Genomic DNA, 19,155 nt, shown 5'->3' with positions numbered 1-19,155 from the left:
CAAGTTTTATCGATTTGTCATGACTCATATACCGATATTATGAAAAAATATATTATTTTTTGCATCCTTTTTAATTGTAGCTATGAAATCATGAGGATCAAATACACAAATTCATGAGTTTCATTTTATTAAGCAAAACATTGGGCTAGGAAAAATTTGCTAAGCCCATTAGAATGTACTAAGACAAGTAAGTTATATTGTAGAGGCCTTTATGATACTTTGGAGTCTAAGCTATTGTTTAACATAAATTTTTAAATATTTTTGACAAATATTATTTGATTAAAATTTTGAGTGAGATTTTACCATGTGATTTATATCCATAAGTTTTAAAAACTATCAAAACTAACTATAAGTTTGCATTACAAGTCAATTGGATGTTCGTTACAACAAGAACAAATATCCATGACACTAGAGCAATGTGGTAATTTAGAGCGAGTGCAACAAGTATCATTCCATATATCGTGAAGTAAACCAAGCACGTGATTTTATTAATTTAAGCTAATTTTTCATTATTTTCATCAACAATCATATCATTATTTAATATTTACTAAATATTCATCACTATTTTGGTGTTTACGTAAAAAATTATGTAATACAACGCAAACAACTACTATAGAGGGTGTTTTTGTAAAAGATAAACGTTTGGGATAATATTATAATTTTCAAAAGATCTCAAATAATGAAATTTGAAATATTTGCCAAATGCAAATTGTATGGACAAACATTATTTGCCAAATTTTCCCCCAAATATTATTGAGAAATCTATTGCCAAATGGGCCCTAAGAGTTATTTTTTCCAGTTCCATATATGATATATGAGTGAAATGTTTTTAGTAAGATATTTATCTAATATCGAACGAAGAAAATACTATATAATGATTGATATAATTGAGACTTGCTTAACAATTGAACTAATCTAAATGCTGGAATAGAAAAAAAAAAGTGTATAAATATTGTATCAAGCTTAAAGATATATTAAAATGAAAGTCATACAATACAAGACCAAAATCATTCATCGGTATACAGGATTAGAGAGGCTAAATAAAGATTAAAATTTAAAATAGACAATTAGTAGATAGTCGAGTACTGTATGCGAAAGAGGCGAGAGATTAGCCTCATCCCCTCCCCTCTTATTAGTATTAGTAGTTTTTTCTGATTTCTACTTAACATAAGCGTGATTAAATTTAAATTCAAGCTAACAAAGTTTACATGAATTGATAAATGCTTTCGAACATGTGCACTTTATACGGACGGAAAATAGTAGTTACTAATCACTAAACTTTGCTAGCTACCTTTACTACGATAGCAATAAAGTTTTTTCGTGTTTCAATTTATTTGACACTCTTATTCCGAACACCTTCACATAAAAAACATCATAATTTACTATAATTTTCTTTAAAAATTGTTCAAAAAAGAAGCCATAGACAAGCTTGGAGTCAAGTTTTTTGTTGGGTAAAAATGATACAATCTGTTTGTGTTCGAGCTTCAGCTCTGCCATTGCCACCCATTGATTCTCACAGGCAATTTCTATTTCCTCACATTTGTGTTAATTTTTTTTTTTTTGGGGAAATACCCATTTTTTATTGATACCATAATTTGCTTACTATGTGTTTGTAGAAATGCCGCAATGGCAAACAGTTTTGCAATTGATGCTCAAAATCTTAGCTATTCAGTTGTCTCAAAACAAGGAAAAATACTTCCAATTCTTAAAGATTGTTCACTACAAGTTCCTTCTGGACAATTCTGGATGCTTTTGGGACCTAATGGTTGTGGAAAATCAACCCTTTTAAAGGTATATATATCTAGGACCATTGTTTTTTGGTTGTTAGTATGTTAGAATAGATACGAATGTGTGGAGGTCGAGGATTAGCTTAGAAGACTAGTAGTAGGTAATTTCGCCTTTTTTTAAACCAGCAGTTTTAGTATTATTTGGGAAGATGTGATTATACATGACATGTCGCAGTTGAAGGTTATCGAGTATATGACATATGGAGATTGTGGATTACATAGATTAAGTTAGAACTTAGAAGTATAGCTAGTGGTTTAGCTTTTTCTCGCTTATCCTTCCGTACTAGTAGTCGTAGTAATTTTCCTGTAGTTTCTTGTCCTTCGATATATGTTAGTTACTTTCTATTGTCTCTTGTACTTTGATCATCACACTATTTTATTGTAGTTTATTTTTTTTGTTTGTGATGCTTTTTATAGTATCTTCTTCGATATGTTTTTTCATGAGCAGAGGGTCTATTGGATAAAACTTCTCTACCTCCCAAGGTAGAGGTAAGGTCTGCTTACACTCTACCTTCCCGAGCCCCACTTTTGGTATTATATTTGGGTATTTTAATGTATTTTTGTTATTTTATTATTTTCGTATTTCTCATTCTTAGTTTTCTAATACTACTTGTTGTCTCTTATGCTTTGATTTTTTCTTACTATCTTGCTGTTGTTACTACTTATGTTTTCATCAATGTTGTGTTTATATTTTTGTTGCTCCGAGGGTCTATCAGAAACTACCTATTTACCTGCACAAGGTAGGGGTAAGGTTTGCCTACCCTCGCCAAACCCCACTTGTGGAATTACATTGGTATGTTGTTGTAGTTTGTCAGAATTAATGGGTTTTGTTCTTTTTTTGGGTGAAATTGTTTCAGATATTAGCAGGTCTATTGAGTCCAGATGATGGTTTCTTGTATGTGGAGAGGCCAAGGAGCTTTGTGTATCAGAATCCTGATCATCAGGTGTACTTACTTGAAGCAATTTTCAGTTTTTTCGTTTTAAGTTGCCTTTAGGCTTTAGAGGGTAATGCTGCCTAATTATCAGTCGTCTTCGGATTTGTGGCCCTCTTTTGTGGGTTAAATTGGATGATTAAGCGAGAATGTTTGGATTCCCGTGTTGTGCTGATGAATGAATTGTAAGATTAATGGTGTAAAATTCGAGATTCAAGATACTTATCACAACAACAACAACAACAACAACTTATACACCTCAATTCCAATCTAGTCTGCCAGCTATATAAATCTTCACTATCCATGTCACTCTATTTAAACTCGTCTCGATCCAATCTTTGAAAAAAAAAGGGATTCCTATCAAACCAATTCAATAACTGAGAATTGGAGTTTAATGGAATCACTGCGAATGCATGTAAAACACTAGGGGAACCTAAAGATGTTGCCTAATGGTCAATTAAGAGGGTGAAAACCACGGAAGATAAGTTCAAAAATGAGCATAGACCAAAAAGAAGGCCTAGGTGATCTTTTTTCCTTTGCTTAAGCCAACGAGTTACTAGGTACCTGTGATGGTGTGAAGTAACATGTACCTAGTGAAATAGTCGAGATGCGTATAAGTTGGCTCAGACACTGACATTATCACAAAGAGAATGTAAATCATGAGTGAACTACAAAAGATTGAGTGCTTCATCTTGTATAAGCTTGATTTCATATCAGAGAATCAAGTCCCCTTGATAACTATCCTACTGATGTAATTATGCTTTTGGGTTTTCTTGCTTTTGTTGAACTATATCTCAGTCGAGTTTAGATTTGGAAAGATCATACTTTTGAAGAAATTAGGCAATTTGCCATCATAAGGACTAAAATGTCATTATAGAACTTCTATTGTAGCCCTGTAAGTAGGCAGAATCTGGAAAGTTCTTAACTTTATACATCCGTATTGCTGATTATACTGGTTTGTAACTCTGCATGTCCATTACTTTGGGTTGATAGTGCAGTTTATCCATCTTTGTAAAACCTCCAGAATATGTGGTTGCAAAGTCCTCATCATTTTAGCTTTGCACTCATGAGTCATTTAGTAGCACAAGTGTCTGTCATGATTCCAAACTCTGCATTTACTGATTCGAGAATGCGAATCTATAGAGTTTTTATTACATTGGCCCATTTATTTTTTGTATGGTAATTCTACAAGGCTTCTTATCATAGACTCACATGCTTTTGGCATGATGAGTTCACGAGGTCTCTGCAAAACAGATGTTGTGCTTGGTGCGGCTAAAGCAGAGAGCCACATATGCCGTTATTTGTTATGTTATTTTGCCTGGATCGCTGGATGGTTTTTATGAATTGGACTTTCCATGACCACATATTATTCTGCTCTGAAATGCATGGCCTTCTTTATTTTTTGTGTTTACAGGTCGTGATGCCAACAGTGGAAGCTGATGTCGCTTTTGGTCTTGGTAAATTGAACTTAACACCAAATGAGATTAAGACTAGGGTGGCAAAAGCTTTGGATGCAGTTGGGATGTATGAATATTTGAAAGTATGTTCTTCAGGTATGGTTTCTTGAGTTCCTAACATATTATACCAAACTGCTCTCAAGTCTGTGCTTTTGTTTACACTGAGCAGAAACCAGTTCACACTCTTAGTGGTGGCCAAAAACAAAGGGTTGCTACGGCTGGTGCTTTGGCGGAAGCTTGCAAAGTTTTGTTACTTGATGAACTGACTACTTTTTTGGATGAAACTGATCAGGTATAATCTGATTCAACTTTCATTTTACTTTGTAGGATCCAATCTTTCACTTTGGTCACCTAAATAACGTAGGGGTCGTCTGGTAGGCCGGATAGGATAAGAAATATATCCCACCTTCTATATGGGATAGTAATCCCCACAGTTTTGGTAGAAAAGTTGGGATATAAAATAATCTCGGGATTAACTAAGACATCAAACCAAATACGGGATAAAGTTAATCCCAAATTTTATCCTGGGATTATTATCCCTATCCCACGTACCAAACCACCCTTGTATTAGTGTGCTATCCAACTGTTGAACTATCAAAGGAAAGGGCCTAAAGGGTATTTTCTTGAACTGAAACTGCTCAAGATAATCATTCAAGTGAAATCTTATGCACAAAAAATGTGGACAAACTTGAAACTTTAGTTCATGTTCAACAGAGAGAGGTAGCATAATCACAGTGTAAAATATATTAATGCTATCCATGTTGTGTTGTCAAAGGCAAGTACACTTAAGCTCTAAAGCGAGGCTTAGAATGTGTTGAGCGCTTCACCTCACTTAATGTACGCTTCATTGTCGTCATTAAACTAAAGTACTGTTTTTCTTTGACCGACTTGGCTACTCTGCATGACATGCTTATTCCGTTTCCATGTTCTATGTTCTTCCAATTCCTTTTTGCCTTTGGCTTTTGTGCTGTCCATAAGAGGAAGTAAGTTTTTCTTAGTTTACTCCATCGATGAGGAGAAGAACAACATGCTGTTTAGTATGGAAATTCTTTTATCCGGAATAGACAAATTTTACGAGTGAAATGTTTTCTGTCCTTCGACTTTTGCTAGATTGGAGTGATAAAAGCAATGAGAAACTCCATGGATACATCTCAAGGAATTACTGCATTGTGGGTAACTCATCGCTTGGAAGAACTCGAGTTTGCAGATGGTGCAGTGTACATGGAAGATGGAAGAATCGTTCGACAAGGTGATGCAACTAGTATAAGGAAATTCATTGAAGATAAACTGACATCTTATGTCAACCAAATAAACTTGTAACCACTTTTCCTCAATGAATCCTGTACGTGCTGATGCGGATCCAGAATTTGAACATCATGCGTTCAAGTTCAGGATTTTACCACATCACATTTGATTTACAGTATCGAAATCTGTTATTTGTATCTATTTCAGGGAGCTTTTACCATATATACAGTGATCAAGTCAAAGTTACTTGGTTCACATGAATCTGTAAGTCATACTCTATAGCCAACCATGTGTAAACCAAAAGAAAGTGTATTGATAATCTTAGCTATATACACATTTAGAAGTAAAAAAAACTCCCACACTTCTTTTGACCCGAGGGTCTATCGAAGCAATCTCTCTACCTGTCAACCTTACAATGATAGTGATAAGGTTTGAATACATCTTACCCTCTCGAGGCCCCTCGTGTGAGTAGTGACCATCATTCCTCATAGGTTGAATTATGGTAAAACATCAAATTATAGATTTTGATGTAATGTATTAACTGTTTGTAAACTTCCCCATAAACTTTGTTTGCTCACTTTGTGTCTATCATAGATACTGTTGTGTTGAATAATTATATCAAATAATGGTTAATCATGTTTAGAAATTTTGATTGACTGAGTTTGTCTGCTGGTGATGGCAGTGAGTAAGCAGTTTACCTCAACTTTAACTAAATCAATAAGATTTAAAATACTAAGAAGATGGTGAGAGCATACCATAAAAAACGAGTTTACGTTCTATACACAGATTAGATAAAAACTCGCCTATTAGTGCTAGGTGAGAGGAAGTAAAGAGGAGGTGATCTCTTATGACCATTTATAAGTATAATAGAAGGAAAATGGATAATACACAAGTACCCCTTACCTTATGCCCGAAATCTCAGAGACATACTTATACTATACTAATGTCCTATTACCCCTGAACTTATTTTATAAGTAATTTTCTAGCCTTTCTTGGCCTAGGTGGCACTATCTTGTGGGTCCAACACTGATTGATTTTTTTTTTTCAAGCTAGTGCCACGTAGGCCAAAAACGGATAGAAAATTACTTATAAAATAAGATCGAGGATAATAAGATATTAGTATAGTATAAATGTGTCTCTGTGATTTTGAATATAGATTGAGGGGTACTTGTCGAAGAAAAATGACCTTTTCACTTGGTAATGTAAATAGTTTCTATTTATATCATCCAGATATTTCGAATTTCAGAAAATGAAAAGAAAACTTGATAAAAATTATTTTCCTTTCTAATGATCTTATATTTCATGAATCTGAATTAATCCGTCTTTTAAAAAACAGATACCAAATATCGAATGAAAAAACTAAGCTGAAAGGTAATCACGAAAAGAAGAAAAACATGAAAAAGGCAACCTAGTTTATGACCCCCCAAGATCAATGTTCTTGATTGAAGCTTTCTTTTCAAGTAATATATATTCAAACTCCGACATATTTAATTTCAATATTCTTTTATTGTTATGATAAAATATTATTATATAACACATGTAATATATAACATAACATGAAAATCAGTTATAAAAATTATATTTAACCATTATAAGACGAGATTACTATAGAAGAAGACTGTTATAAACAAGTTTATGTATATGACATATCAATCATTGCATTAGATTGTATGTACTCACAACTGTACAACAACAACAGCAAACTCAATGCGATTTCACAAGTACAATCTAAAAAAGACATAACTTATACAAATTTTATTCCTATCTCGTAAAAATAGAAAAACTATTCCCAGAACAAACGACTATAGATATAAAACTTTTTATCTCTTCTATATTCCTTCCTATCTAAGCAAAATTATGAGCAATAATACTTTCTTCACCTCCACCCAAGCCCCACCCCTCAAACCTTTCCATTCTAATATCTCTTTCAAAAATAATATGAGATTTTTTCTACTTCTTGTAACCACTATTATTGTAACTTCCCACCAAACTTCAATATTAAAGGAATATGTAATATAAAGAATTTTTACACTATATGTGTATTAACTCGATTATATAGCTGGTTATCTGTCTTATTTATATGCAATCATTATTAGCTTCGTTTATTATGAACAATTACGTATTATTATATAACGTGATGTTGATTTACAAATAAATTTATACGATATAAGTTTTAAATGTGCATTTCTTCCACTCCAACTTATAAAGGAAAAAAAACATTATTCCCAAAATCAAAACTTGACTCTGATAGGATCCTCGACCTTTAGTAAAATCAAGAAAAGATAAAAACTATAAAAAATAAAAATAAAAAAATCACGAGATAATACATGACATAGCATATATATATATACACACCTAATTATTTAATCAACGAGATATTATTCGTAAATCGACATAGCTCCATAAATTAATTATAAAACTAAAAAAGCCTTCTCTCACTCACCAAACACATTTTTTCCAATCCATATATAAAACCCTAAATTTTCTCACATCTATTATCAACAACAACATAAAAGAACTACATCATTTCCTTCTTGAATTTTTTTTATTTTTTTTTAAAAAAATGAAACACCAAATTATTTTTTTAATTATTATCATCCTCCAATTTTCAACCTTAACACTATCTCAAACACCCCCTTCTGGTCCAACAAACATCACACAAATCCTAGAAAAAGCAGGCCAATTCACAACATTAATTAGACTAATGAAAGTATCACAAGTTAGTGATCAAATCAACACACAATTAAACAATTCAAATCAAGGGAATGGGATGACTATTTTTGCACCAACAGATAATGCATTTTCTAGCCTAAAATCAGGCACAATAAATACACTAAGTGCACAACAACAAGTTCAATTGGTGCAATTTCATGTTTTACCAAATTTCATTTCAATGTCACAATTTCAAACTATTAGTAACCCTTTGAGAACACAAGCTGGTGATTCTACTCCCGGAGACTTCCCGTTAAACGTAACGACGTCCGGTAATCAAGTCAATGTCTCTACCGGAGTTGATGATGCTACTATTGCTAACACAATTTATACTGATGGTCAGCTTGCTGTTTATCAGGTAATCGTTTTACGTTTATTTGGTACGATGAAAAATATTTTTTTTTTTTTATGAAAAATAACTTCTCTATGTTACATTATAAGGTAGGGGTAAACATGTAATGTTACGATTAGGGTTACACTGAATATTTTCTTTTCGTTGTTGTTGTTCATTGTGAGAAAATGTTTTAAATTTTGGGGATAGGTCATTTTTTCAATTGATTGAACTCTTAAATATTATTTTAATTATTTTCAAGATCGAATTGTAGTTTTTTCTTACGTAGTGGAAACGCCCTACAATTTGAAGTTTTACGCTTCAGGCAAGAAATGTTTTTCTTTTAAAAAAAAAACTAAAAGTTTGCTAATTAATATTATTGTTTTGGATCCTTGAAGAAATGTTTTAGAGGGAAATATTTTTTTGCTTACCAATCAAATACCGAGAAACATTCTACCGGCGAATTAATAGTTTCAGAAAATAAGCTATGTTGCTCGAATTTTTTAATAATGTCGACAGATATGCATCGAATCCTCTAAAGATAATGTATTTTTGAAGAAAACAAGTTATGTTGCTCGAATTTTTCAATAATATCGACAGATATGCATCGAATCCTCTAAAGATAGTGTATTTTTAAAAGATCTGATACGAATATAACAACCTTGTGAAGAGTTCGAGCAATTTAAATTTAATAGATTGTTTTTAAAATAATCTTTTTCTAATTCAATGTTGACAATTAGTCAAAGGGTACAAGTGAGTCAATAATACAAATAGAGGATGATTGTTGCAAAACAGGTTAATGAAGGGTATTTTAGACCTTTTACAATAGCTTCAGGGCATTTTTGCTTTTTTCCGTTGATAAAAACATATTAATTGGACGTTAATATCGATAGATATAAATTCTTTAAGATTTTGTTGGACGTTAATACCCTTTTAAAAAAAGAACTAATTTATCTTTTCACATTAATTGACATGCAAAGATGTAATATTATAATGAGAGTATGTATATATAAGAATTTTTACACCATTATATGGTCCTTAACAATTTTAGTAGGAGATAACATGTTTTATTTTCGAGATAAATTTTTTTGACATTTTATAAGAACGTATATTTGTAAATATTTTTTCGATGATCTAATAGTGTAATAATTATTAGGTTGATAAAGTGCTTCAACCTATGAGTATCTTTGCTGCTCCGGCTCCGGCAATGGCACCGACTCCGGCAACGTTGAAACCAAAGAGCAAGTCTCCGGCAGGATTGAACCCTACCTCCGGCAACGACGACTTGCCGGCGGCGGATGATTCCGGTGTTGAGAGGATTGCCATGCACGGCACAACGGTTTTGTTTTTTGGAATTTCTTTGTTTGTAGTGTTGTAAATTTTAGAAAATGCGGTGAGGATTCGTTGTGATTTTTTTGATGAGTTGATTCAACGGTTGTGATTCATTTGAATAATTACCATTTCATTTCAAATTCTTCTTTTTTATGTTTTTATTTTTTTTACCTTTTATTATTTTTGGGTATATTCATCTATGTAAACTACTAAGAAACAATTTTTTGATGTATCTACAATTATGTTCATTTTACCTTGTTCATTCCGAATTTTACACGCTCCTTAAAAAATAATAATTGATATTTATATATTTTATCATAATATTTATATTGATTGATATTTAGTCTTAAACTTAAAAAAATAATTTGAAAAATAAGTAATTCATTTTGAGAGTAGAACATGAGAAAATAACATATTTTTCTTTTGATATCTTACCTCGTGGAAGTACATAGATTTTTTCAAAAGACCCTCAATTCGAATAATGTATGTCCGATTTCTTTTTAAAAACACTTTAACAAATAATTAATACGAAAATTATAAGAAAGCATTCAATTGAAACTCTGACTAATCAAGTAAATTCATTCAAATTAATATGAAGAAATTACATAAATACAATATTTTATTTTCTTATAATTTCTAAAACTTTCGATCATTTAAAAAACTTACAAAAATTCACTTTCGAATACATCATTTGCAATTCATGAGCTATGTATCCGATATACAAGTTTCCTGATGTATAAGCGATCCTATAAATTTAAAAAAAATTGTAATTTAAAAATAATAAAAATAGAATGTAATTATCTCTTAACACCATGAGATTTATGTAATTTTTACAATTAATATAAATAATTTCTAGAACAAACATTAAGGAACAAAAGGGTTTAGGTTATCATCTTGGCATGCTAGTTCTTGAGCTGGATCATGTTTTCGGCCCACTTAGATAGGCCCAAATAGAAATTTGACTTTCAAATTGGTTTAGAAAAAAATTTCTAATTATACAAATATTTCTGTTACATTTACTAAATTTTTGTATAGTTTGAAACAATTATGTTTTGCTTCACTATTTAATAATTTCACGTTAAATTTCAAGTTAGGTACATCTAAATACATATTTTTTTTATATCAAATATTCTGAAATAGATCTAGAGAGAGAAGCGAGTATGAACAAGAGATAGGCGAGTGAGAGTTATCTGTGTATCCCACATACATGCAAATCACACTATAATATATATATGCGATACAAGGAGCGAGATATAATAGTGATAAGCGAGATGTGTGGGAGGAACGCGAGTAAAACTATCTGTCTATGAATTTCATATACTTGCAAATTCACTTGAATATAGTATATCTTGAATAAATTAATCCTAATTTTAGCCCTCGTATATTTTAGGATACATATATCTGAATATATCAAAATCTCATAAGAATATCCGGCTTTCGATATGGTTTAATAAATGAGAAAATTGTATATAATAGCAAACTAATAACCTAAATTAAATAAAATAGTTAGGGTTTGATTTAATTGTGCTCCATAGCAAACGTTGGCAAAAATTTGCCAGGCGTCTCTCTCCCAGAAGTCTCGCTCGCCACTCTCCCATTCTCGCCTCTCTCGCTTTATACACAGAAGTGTATAATTTCTGTTTCTGTTTTGTATAAAGCGAGAGAAAATTGTATATATACATGCAAAAATGTATATCTTCGTGTTATACACTTAATTATATAATTTATAAACATTTTACTTCAAATATTGCAGAGAAAAAGGCCAATAAATTATATAATTGCAGTGAAATACAATTTTTTCTAGCTTAATACAACAGAAGTGTATATAGTATAAAGCGAGAAAAACATATATCTTCTTACTATACACTTATAATTATGCAATATACATACATTTTAATTCGATTCAACTGCATGCAAATCTAATTATACAATTGCAGCAAAATAGGACAACGAATTATACAATTTAGGCCAGCGAATTATACACTTGTATATGTATAGCGAATTATACAATTTTTATGTTTGCTATGGAGCGCAATTATGCAAAGTTTGCTATAACTACAAATATGATTTTTTTGTTTGGTATATGTGAAAGTTGCCCATAATAAATTTGGGGCATATTATAAGTTTATTTTAAAAGTCTAATATTACGGTTTACTAGATATTCTTCTGTCTCCTCTTTATTTATTTTTTATTTTTTTGCCCCTTTTTGGAATTTAGCTTTCTACTTTAATTATTGAATAACGAATATATAAGATTTTTATGATAAGAAAATAGACGTGAATCTAATGCAATTTGAAAAACTAATTCATATAGTTGAAATTATTGAGGATCGTATAAGAAGATAAATTATCATATTTACCGTTGATATATGAATGATATAACTATGAGACGAAACTAATAATGATGATTTTAAATTTTGTAGAATACAATTATTTTTTCTCATATCTTACGTTTATATTAAGAAAATTAGAATTACAGCCCCTGCAATATACGTGTGATGCTAACATTTCATACGCACGAAATAAATTTTACACCATATTTAATTATATATATTATCAGTAACAGTTTTTTGATATTAATATTAAAGTGTATATAGTTTATTATAATAAATATCGAACAAGAATATACATATATTTATGAAATAAAATATCTCCTTCTTTTTTTTTTAATAATATGCAAATAATTTTGTGGAGGACAGCTCTGATAGTTTTGTCACATGGAGGATTTGACACCTCCATCTAGTCATGCATTATTGTGAAATAAAAGATTCATTATGATCGTCTGATTAATTATTGATATATATATATATCGTTATAATAAAAATGATTATAGTGATATTTAATTTTTAATTATCGCTAAATATATATTTTAGTGGTAATTGTCATTCTTTGTATATGTCGCTAAAGCTTTTAGCGACATTAATTCTAATGGCACTTAACTAATGCCGATAAAGACTTTAACACTTTTTATTAGTTTTAATATTTAATGTCGCTAAAAGTTATTTTTATTGTAATATATATATATGTATATATATGTGTGTGTGTGTGAATACTTTTTGATTTAAATTCAATTTTTTATATGACATGCTTAAAATTATAAGACTAATAAAAAGTTATTTAATTAAATATATATTTTTAATTTAAGATTATAAATTAAAGTTAAAAAAAAATCTTACAATTAAAACAGAAAGAGTATTACGTAAAAATAAAAGACTAAAATATTGTAACGGAGAAGAATAAACAATTTTATTTTATTTTATTTCCAAAATTAAGCTTCAAAACTTGTCCTTTTGTATTACAATATAAACAATGTTTTTTTTTTTCCAAAAATTAAGCTAAAAACTTGTCATTTTATTCATTCAAACTTTTAAATTATAAGCTTGGGAAGAAGTGGAATAATATTTTTGGGCATCTTTTTTTATTTCATTTTCTTGTGAGTATATATGCTGCCAAAACAAAAGACAAGCCACTGAAATGTACCCTCTCTGAATATATATATATATATATATATATATATATATATATATATATATATATATATATATATATATATATATATATATATATATATATATATATATATATATATATATATATAACGTATGTATGTATTTGTTGAATATATACAAATATTGAAGTTATGGATTTTGATGATATATTTTGAATTTATAATGTTTAAATTTAGAGACTTCATGATATATTTTTTTCACTCTTAAAGATGAACGTTAGTTATTATTTTTTTATTTCATTTTAAATTGTCATGTTACACTTTTGGAAAGTTACTTTGATTAATTTTTAAAGTTAATTTTGATTACATTATTTTGATATTTTAAGCACAAATTTTAGATATTAAAAAAATGTACGAAAAGTACTAAAAATTACGATTTATAAAGTTATTGTTGCATCACGTATATATAACAAAATTAGGGTTTAGTAATTGACCGAAATATTTTTATGAGTCGAGAATCTACGAGAAACAATTTTTCTCTCTCATATAAAATAAGGATAACGTCAATATTTTTATCCTTTTTAGATTCTACTTATAATATAACATAATTTTTGTTGTTATTACTGTGAACGTACATAAATGCATAATATGTATATAAATATATATATATAAAAAAATCTAATGGAAAAAGTTAAATTATATATAAACTATCTAAATACCATTTAACATTATTAATATTTTTTTTTCCTTTTTTAAATATCAATCGAATCATTTACGAATGTCTTCAATACAACTCAAGTAATAATTTCAAATTAAACTAATTATATCATGTAATTATGATCAATCGTCTATTATATATAATAGTGTAATTTATTTGAATATCTTCTATATGCTATAATAAAATATTATTATAAGAAATATAACATAATATGACAAATCGATTTTCACAAAAACTAAAACTTTCGATCTATACAAATTTACATGACGAGGAATGAAGAAAAATAAAATTTTCCAAAAGTGTACAATTATAAGATACCAATTAATTTAACTTTTTCATAAATTCTAAAAAAAATTTTATCAGAGATAAGTCACAGGTTTCACAGTACTACGTGGTCCATATATACTATATAATAAAAAATAAATGCATAAAATAAAGTAATCTCAAAGGTAAAAATCTTTGTACATGCAGCAAAAATACAATGTGGGTAAAAAGCCATGTCACTTTTTGTCAACTTTTTTTGTAGCCCCCACAATTCACAAGATCTCTAAAGAAAAATATGTTTTTTCTTTTCGGGATCGATATCTATATCGAGATTCGATTAAATTTAAATTTACACAAAGTAAACATGGACGAAGCTAGAGCATAGAAGTTAATCTACCGATTCGATCGAACTCATTAATTAACTTTTACTCATATTTGTATTAAGAAATCCGTATAACATGTATAAATTCTACATTTAGAACTCATTTAGTAACACTTAATCAAATAGCCATTTAAAATTTTAGAATTTATAAAATTGAAATTTCGATTATGCGTTTGCGTTTGATTATTTGGTGGATTTTTTTTCTAGAGGTGACATTCTCAACTACTTTTTTTTTGGTGTCTTCAACATCGTACGATTCCAATTAAGTGAACGAAAAATCTAATAACCTATTAAAAAATCCTAGAATTATTATTATTTATTATTTTCAAACTTGGCCATCTCATGAGTTTGTTGCAAAAATAGCCTCTTTTCATTCCTTCCACCACCAAGAAAATCTCTTGTTAAGTTACCTTGCTTCCCTTTATCTTGCATCATCATCAAAGTATTTGCATTGTTAGCCACAAAAGTTGTTGAATTTGTAGCCCCTATTAGCAATCCATTATTTCCTTGAACATTTTCATGAATAGCCACATTTGAGGCACTTGATGATGAAGAACTATTCTTCATACTAAGGCTAGATGAGGTCATTAGCCCAAATTGATTGCTAAAGAGTGGTGAATTGTTGTTGCTCCTTGTTGATCCAATCTGGGCTGCTATTTGCAAAAGTGCTGTTGCTGACATGTGGCTATTATTGTAATACATTGGGCTAAGAGTTTTGTTCTCTTCTTCCTCTTTTAGCACACGTGGCATCAGCATCGATGACGAGGTGGTGATGATGGCATCACCACCATCGTCATTGACGAACCATTGATTATTGTTATTGTTGTTGTTATTCTTATGTAACGAAGACGAGCCTAGCATGTTTGCGTGTGGTGCCACTTGTACCAACTCATGAGGCAAGGTGCTTGTTGTGGTTGATGGTGTTGATAAAAAGTCATTAGGGTTACCTACACAATAAAGACTGATTCAAAATTTGAAATAACAATAAAAGAAATTTCACACATATATACATGAGTCCGAAACTCAAAGGGTAAAAAATATTAATAAAAATTTCAAAACGGTATATAAAATTTTATATTAACCAAAACGGTAAAATCGCTGCCGGTGCAGGATTACTTCACCTGAAAAAGTAAAATCGCTGCTGAGGCAGCGATTTTGCAAAAAAAAAAAAATTAATAAAAAAATGAAATCGCTGCCCAAGCAGCGATTTCAAAATTTTTCTTCTTACAAATCGCTGCCAGTGCAGCGATTTATAAAAATAAAAAAAAATTCTAATATAAATCGCTGCCTGAGCAGCGATTTATAAAAAAAAATAAATTATTAAATCGCTGCAATAAGCAATTTTTTAAATAAAAAAAATTTAAAAATGTTAAAACAGCGATTTTATATATATAAAAAAATTATAATATTTTTTAAAATTAATGTATATAACTTATAAGAAAATATACATTATTTTTAAAAAATTAAAAATAAGTAAAGTAATAAATATATTTTCTTTCTAAAAAAAAGATATTATATTGAATTTAAATTTAAATAATATTTGAATTCAAATAATTAATTTTTTTAAATAAAAAATTAAAGGAGAAAAATTATTGAAAACAAAATGATATATATATATATATATATATATATATATATATATATATATAGGGAAAATGCACAAGTACCCCCTCAACCTATGGCCGAAATCCCAGAGACACACTTATACTATACTAAGGTCCTATTACCCTCCTGAACTTATTTTACAAGTAATTTTCTACCCCTTTTTAGCCTACGTGGCACTAGTTTGAAAAAAAAAAGTCAACCATCGTTGGCCCACAAGATAATGTCACGTAGGCTAAAAAGGGGTAAAAAATATTAATAAAATAAGTTCAGGGGGGTAATAGGACCTTAGTATAGTATAAGTGTGTCTCTGAGATTTCGGGCATAGGTTGAGGGGGTACTTGGGCATTATCCCTATATATATATATATAAAGTTAAAGAGGATCACATGACAATAGTAGATCCTTTGTTTTTATTGTAAATTTTGAAGAAAATATTCACATGTAAATAGTACATCATACTTTCAATTCTATAAATTGGTACTTTCAATCTTCCAATCCAATCTACTTTCAATCTTCCACAATCTTAAAATTCTTGTTATTCTTCAAATTTTCTAAAGTTTTTAAAAGCATTTTCTTTATAAGGCAAGTTTAAATTTATTTTATTTTTAATTTATTTTAATTAATTTTATACTTTTATATGATATCCTTGGTACATGAGGCATACCCGCATGGTCATTGGAAATCCACAACATGTTGTACAAAAAGGGTATCAACACATGGCAGGAAGACATGAGGCATTAGTATGTATATTACATAAATTTTAAATTATTAACAATCTCATATAAAAGTATAAAATTAATTAAAATAAATTTTAAATTATATGATATTGTTGAATATATCAACAATATCATATAAAAGTATAAAATTAATTAAAATAAATTAAAAATAAAATAAATTTAAACTTTCCTTATAAAGAAAATGCTTTTAAAAACTTTAGAAAATTTGAAGAATAACAAGAATTTTAAGATTGTGGAAGATTGAAAGTAGATTGGATTGGAAGATTGAAAGATTGAAAGTACCAATTTATAGAATTGAAAGTATGATGTACTATTTACATGTGAATATTTTCTTCAAAATTTACAATAAAAACAAAGGGTCTACTATTGTCATGTGATCCTCTTTAACTTTATATATATATATATATATATATATATATATATATATATATCATTTTGTTTTAAAAAAAAATTCAATAATTTTTCTCCTTTAATTTTTTATTTTAAAAAATTAATTATTTGAATTCAAATATTATTTAAATTTAAATTCAATATAATATCTTTTTTTAGAAGAAAATATATTTATTACTTTACTTATTTTTAATTTTTATAAAATAATGTATATTTTCTTATAAGTTATATACATAAATTTTAAAAAATATTATAATTTTTTTATATATATAAAATCGCTGTTTTAACATTTTTAATTTTTTTATTTAAAAAATTGCTTATTGCAACGATTTAATAAAAAAAAATTTATTAGAATTTTTTTATATATATATACATACCTAGTTAACTGGAACTCACTAGTAACTTAAAGAAACGAAATCATAATTTTAATTTTGAATATGTATTTTAAAAAAAAAGTGAATTATATGAAAATTTTCATAGGGATTAGTATAAAATTTCATAGTTCACTTATTTTTCTATAAATTTTCATACTAATTCCTAAAAAAGTCTTTATGTAATTCATAATTTTCTTATAGTGATGATTAAAACATTTAATTTATGTTATTTAGACTCTATAAAATATGATGTTGCACCATGTTTTACATCCTTCAAAATACACTAATTTTTTGAGAATCTAACATCTACTAATAGTGCTAATTTATTGAACTTTTCGAAATTACGTGTCAAAATGAATTTTTTTGATATTTTAGTGACTTTTCACTTATATATATACATACTAAATTCAGATGAACTTATATGCTTACCATAATTTGAATTTTCATGATGAAGCCAAAGTGGTAGCCTTGATTTTTGTCCATGATCAAGATTAAGTTGATTTGAAGGGTCTAAGGATCCCAATCCCATTAATTGAGAAATATTTCCACTCATTTGTTGTTGTTGTTGGAGATTAGTGCTAATCCCACCATTAATCAATTGATTTCTCAAATTATTAAGATTTACTGCTGTTTGGATTGATGTAAATCTTGTACTTTCTTCAGCTAATGCATCACAAAATGCTCTGTGTGTTATAAAGCTATCCTTTCTGTTATAGAAATTAGCGACAGATAAAATTAAATAGAAGAAAACAAAACCCTTCAAAAATACAAATTATATATAAATGACAACAACAAAAATCCATCGCTAGTCCTATTTAGCGATATATTACATACACAATGACATATTATCAACACTTATCTACGAACAATTAACGATAAATTATCAAAAATATTACTACGAGCAATTTACCATAAATTAACGACAAATTATTTAAAAAAAACTTAGCTACAAAGAATGTATTAGTGACATGTTAGAGACGTATTATTAAAAAACTTAGCAAACAAGTAATTTTGTAACAGATTAACGATGGATTATATATATAAAAAAATTTCATCAACTTGATAGAGTTTGAATTAAATTTCACATATATCTATACCATTTATTTCATCAACAAACTAATCATAGGACAATATTACTTTATTACCTATATTCTCTATCAAATTAAATTCTCTTAAAAGTAATAAAATCTAATTCATGAAAGGTACCTAGAAAATAGTGTACCATAGTCACATCTAATACTTAGCTAAAGACACTCAAAAAAGACTCGTATGAATCTTGACATCTGAATATGACATATAAATTGAGACAGATATAAATAAAGAAAGACTTGTATAAATTTTAAAATTTAAATATATATCATATAAATTAAGACAGATACGATTAAAGAAAAATTCGTATGAATCTTGAAATCTGAATATGTCATATAAATTGAAATAGATACA

General features: G+C 28.6%; 3 protein-coding genes across 4 annotated transcripts; 2 read left to right on the top strand and 1 right to left on the bottom strand.

Annotated features, from left to right (window-relative positions):
- The first annotated feature begins 1,073 nt into the window (after positions 1-1,073).
- ABCI9 (ABC transporter I family member 9) lies at positions 1,074-5,809 on the top strand. 2 transcript variants are annotated; one of them, XM_010315105.4, is made up of 6 exons: positions 1,074-1,519; positions 1,617-1,791; positions 2,645-2,731; positions 4,134-4,272; positions 4,320-4,468; positions 5,287-5,682. In XM_010315105.4, exons 1-6 carry the CDS (start codon positions 1,458-1,460, stop codon positions 5,494-5,496), a joined length of 822 nt encoding a protein of 273 aa, XP_010313407.1. In that variant the 5' UTR covers positions 1,074-1,457; the 3' UTR covers positions 5,497-5,682. The 2 variants fall into 2 exon arrangements, with proteins under 2 accessions (XP_010313407.1, NP_001353549.1); NM_001366620.1 differs by having other exon boundaries at positions 1,109-1,519; positions 4,134-4,259; positions 4,346-4,468; positions 5,287-5,809.
- Positions 5,810-7,874: 2,065 nt separating this feature from the next.
- Positions 7,875-10,049, top strand: LOC101254060 (fasciclin-like arabinogalactan protein 11). The gene is made up of 2 exons (XM_004251071.5): positions 7,875-8,491; positions 9,621-10,049. Exons 1-2 carry the CDS (start codon positions 7,985-7,987, stop codon positions 9,840-9,842), a joined length of 729 nt encoding a protein of 242 aa, XP_004251119.1. The 5' UTR covers positions 7,875-7,984; the 3' UTR covers positions 9,843-10,049.
- A 4,681-nt stretch (positions 10,050-14,730) lies between these two features.
- LOC101253752 (protein indeterminate-domain 4, chloroplastic) lies at positions 14,731-18,457 on the bottom strand. The gene is made up of 2 exons (XM_004251070.4): positions 18,142-18,457; positions 14,731-15,554 (listed from the first exon to the last, which is right to left on the bottom strand). Exons 1-2 carry the CDS (start codon positions 18,263-18,265, stop codon positions 14,920-14,922), a joined length of 759 nt encoding a protein of 252 aa, XP_004251118.2. The 5' UTR covers positions 18,266-18,457; the 3' UTR covers positions 14,731-14,919.
- Positions 18,458-19,155: the final 698 nt, after the last annotated feature.

Source organism: Solanum lycopersicum, chromosome 11 (genome assembly GCF_036512215.1).
Source record: "Solanum lycopersicum chromosome 11, SLM_r2.1".
NCBI lineage: Eukaryota > Viridiplantae > Streptophyta > Magnoliopsida > Solanales > Solanaceae > Solanum > Solanum lycopersicum.
The sequence above is the reverse complement of the archived record's forward strand: the minus strand, read 5'-3'. Positions and strand labels throughout refer to the sequence as shown.

Coding starts and splice junctions, on each gene's coding strand:
- ABCI9 (XM_010315105.4), top strand. CDS start 1,458: ATGATACAATCTGTTTGTGTTCGAGCTTCAGCTCTGCCATTGCCACCC. Junction 1,520..1,616: donor CCACCCATTGATTCTCACAG/GCAATTTCTATT, acceptor ATGTGTTTGTAG/AAATGCCGCAATGGCAAACA. Junction 1,792..2,644: donor GAAAATCAACCCTTTTAAAG/GTATATATATCT, acceptor AAATTGTTTCAG/ATATTAGCAGGTCTATTGAG.
- LOC101254060 (XM_004251071.5), top strand. CDS start 7,985: ATGAAACACCAAATTATTTTTTTAATTATTATCATCCTCCAATTTTCA. Junction 8,492..9,620: donor GTCAGCTTGCTGTTTATCAG/GTAATCGTTTTA, acceptor AATAATTATTAG/GTTGATAAAGTGCTTCAACC.
- LOC101253752 (XM_004251070.4), bottom strand. CDS start 18,265: ATGAGTGGAAATATTTCTCAATTAATGGGATTGGGATCCTTAGACCCT. Junction 15,555..18,141: donor TCATGAAAATTCAAATTATG/GTAAGCATATAA, acceptor TTTATTGTGTAG/GTAACCCTAATGACTTTTTA.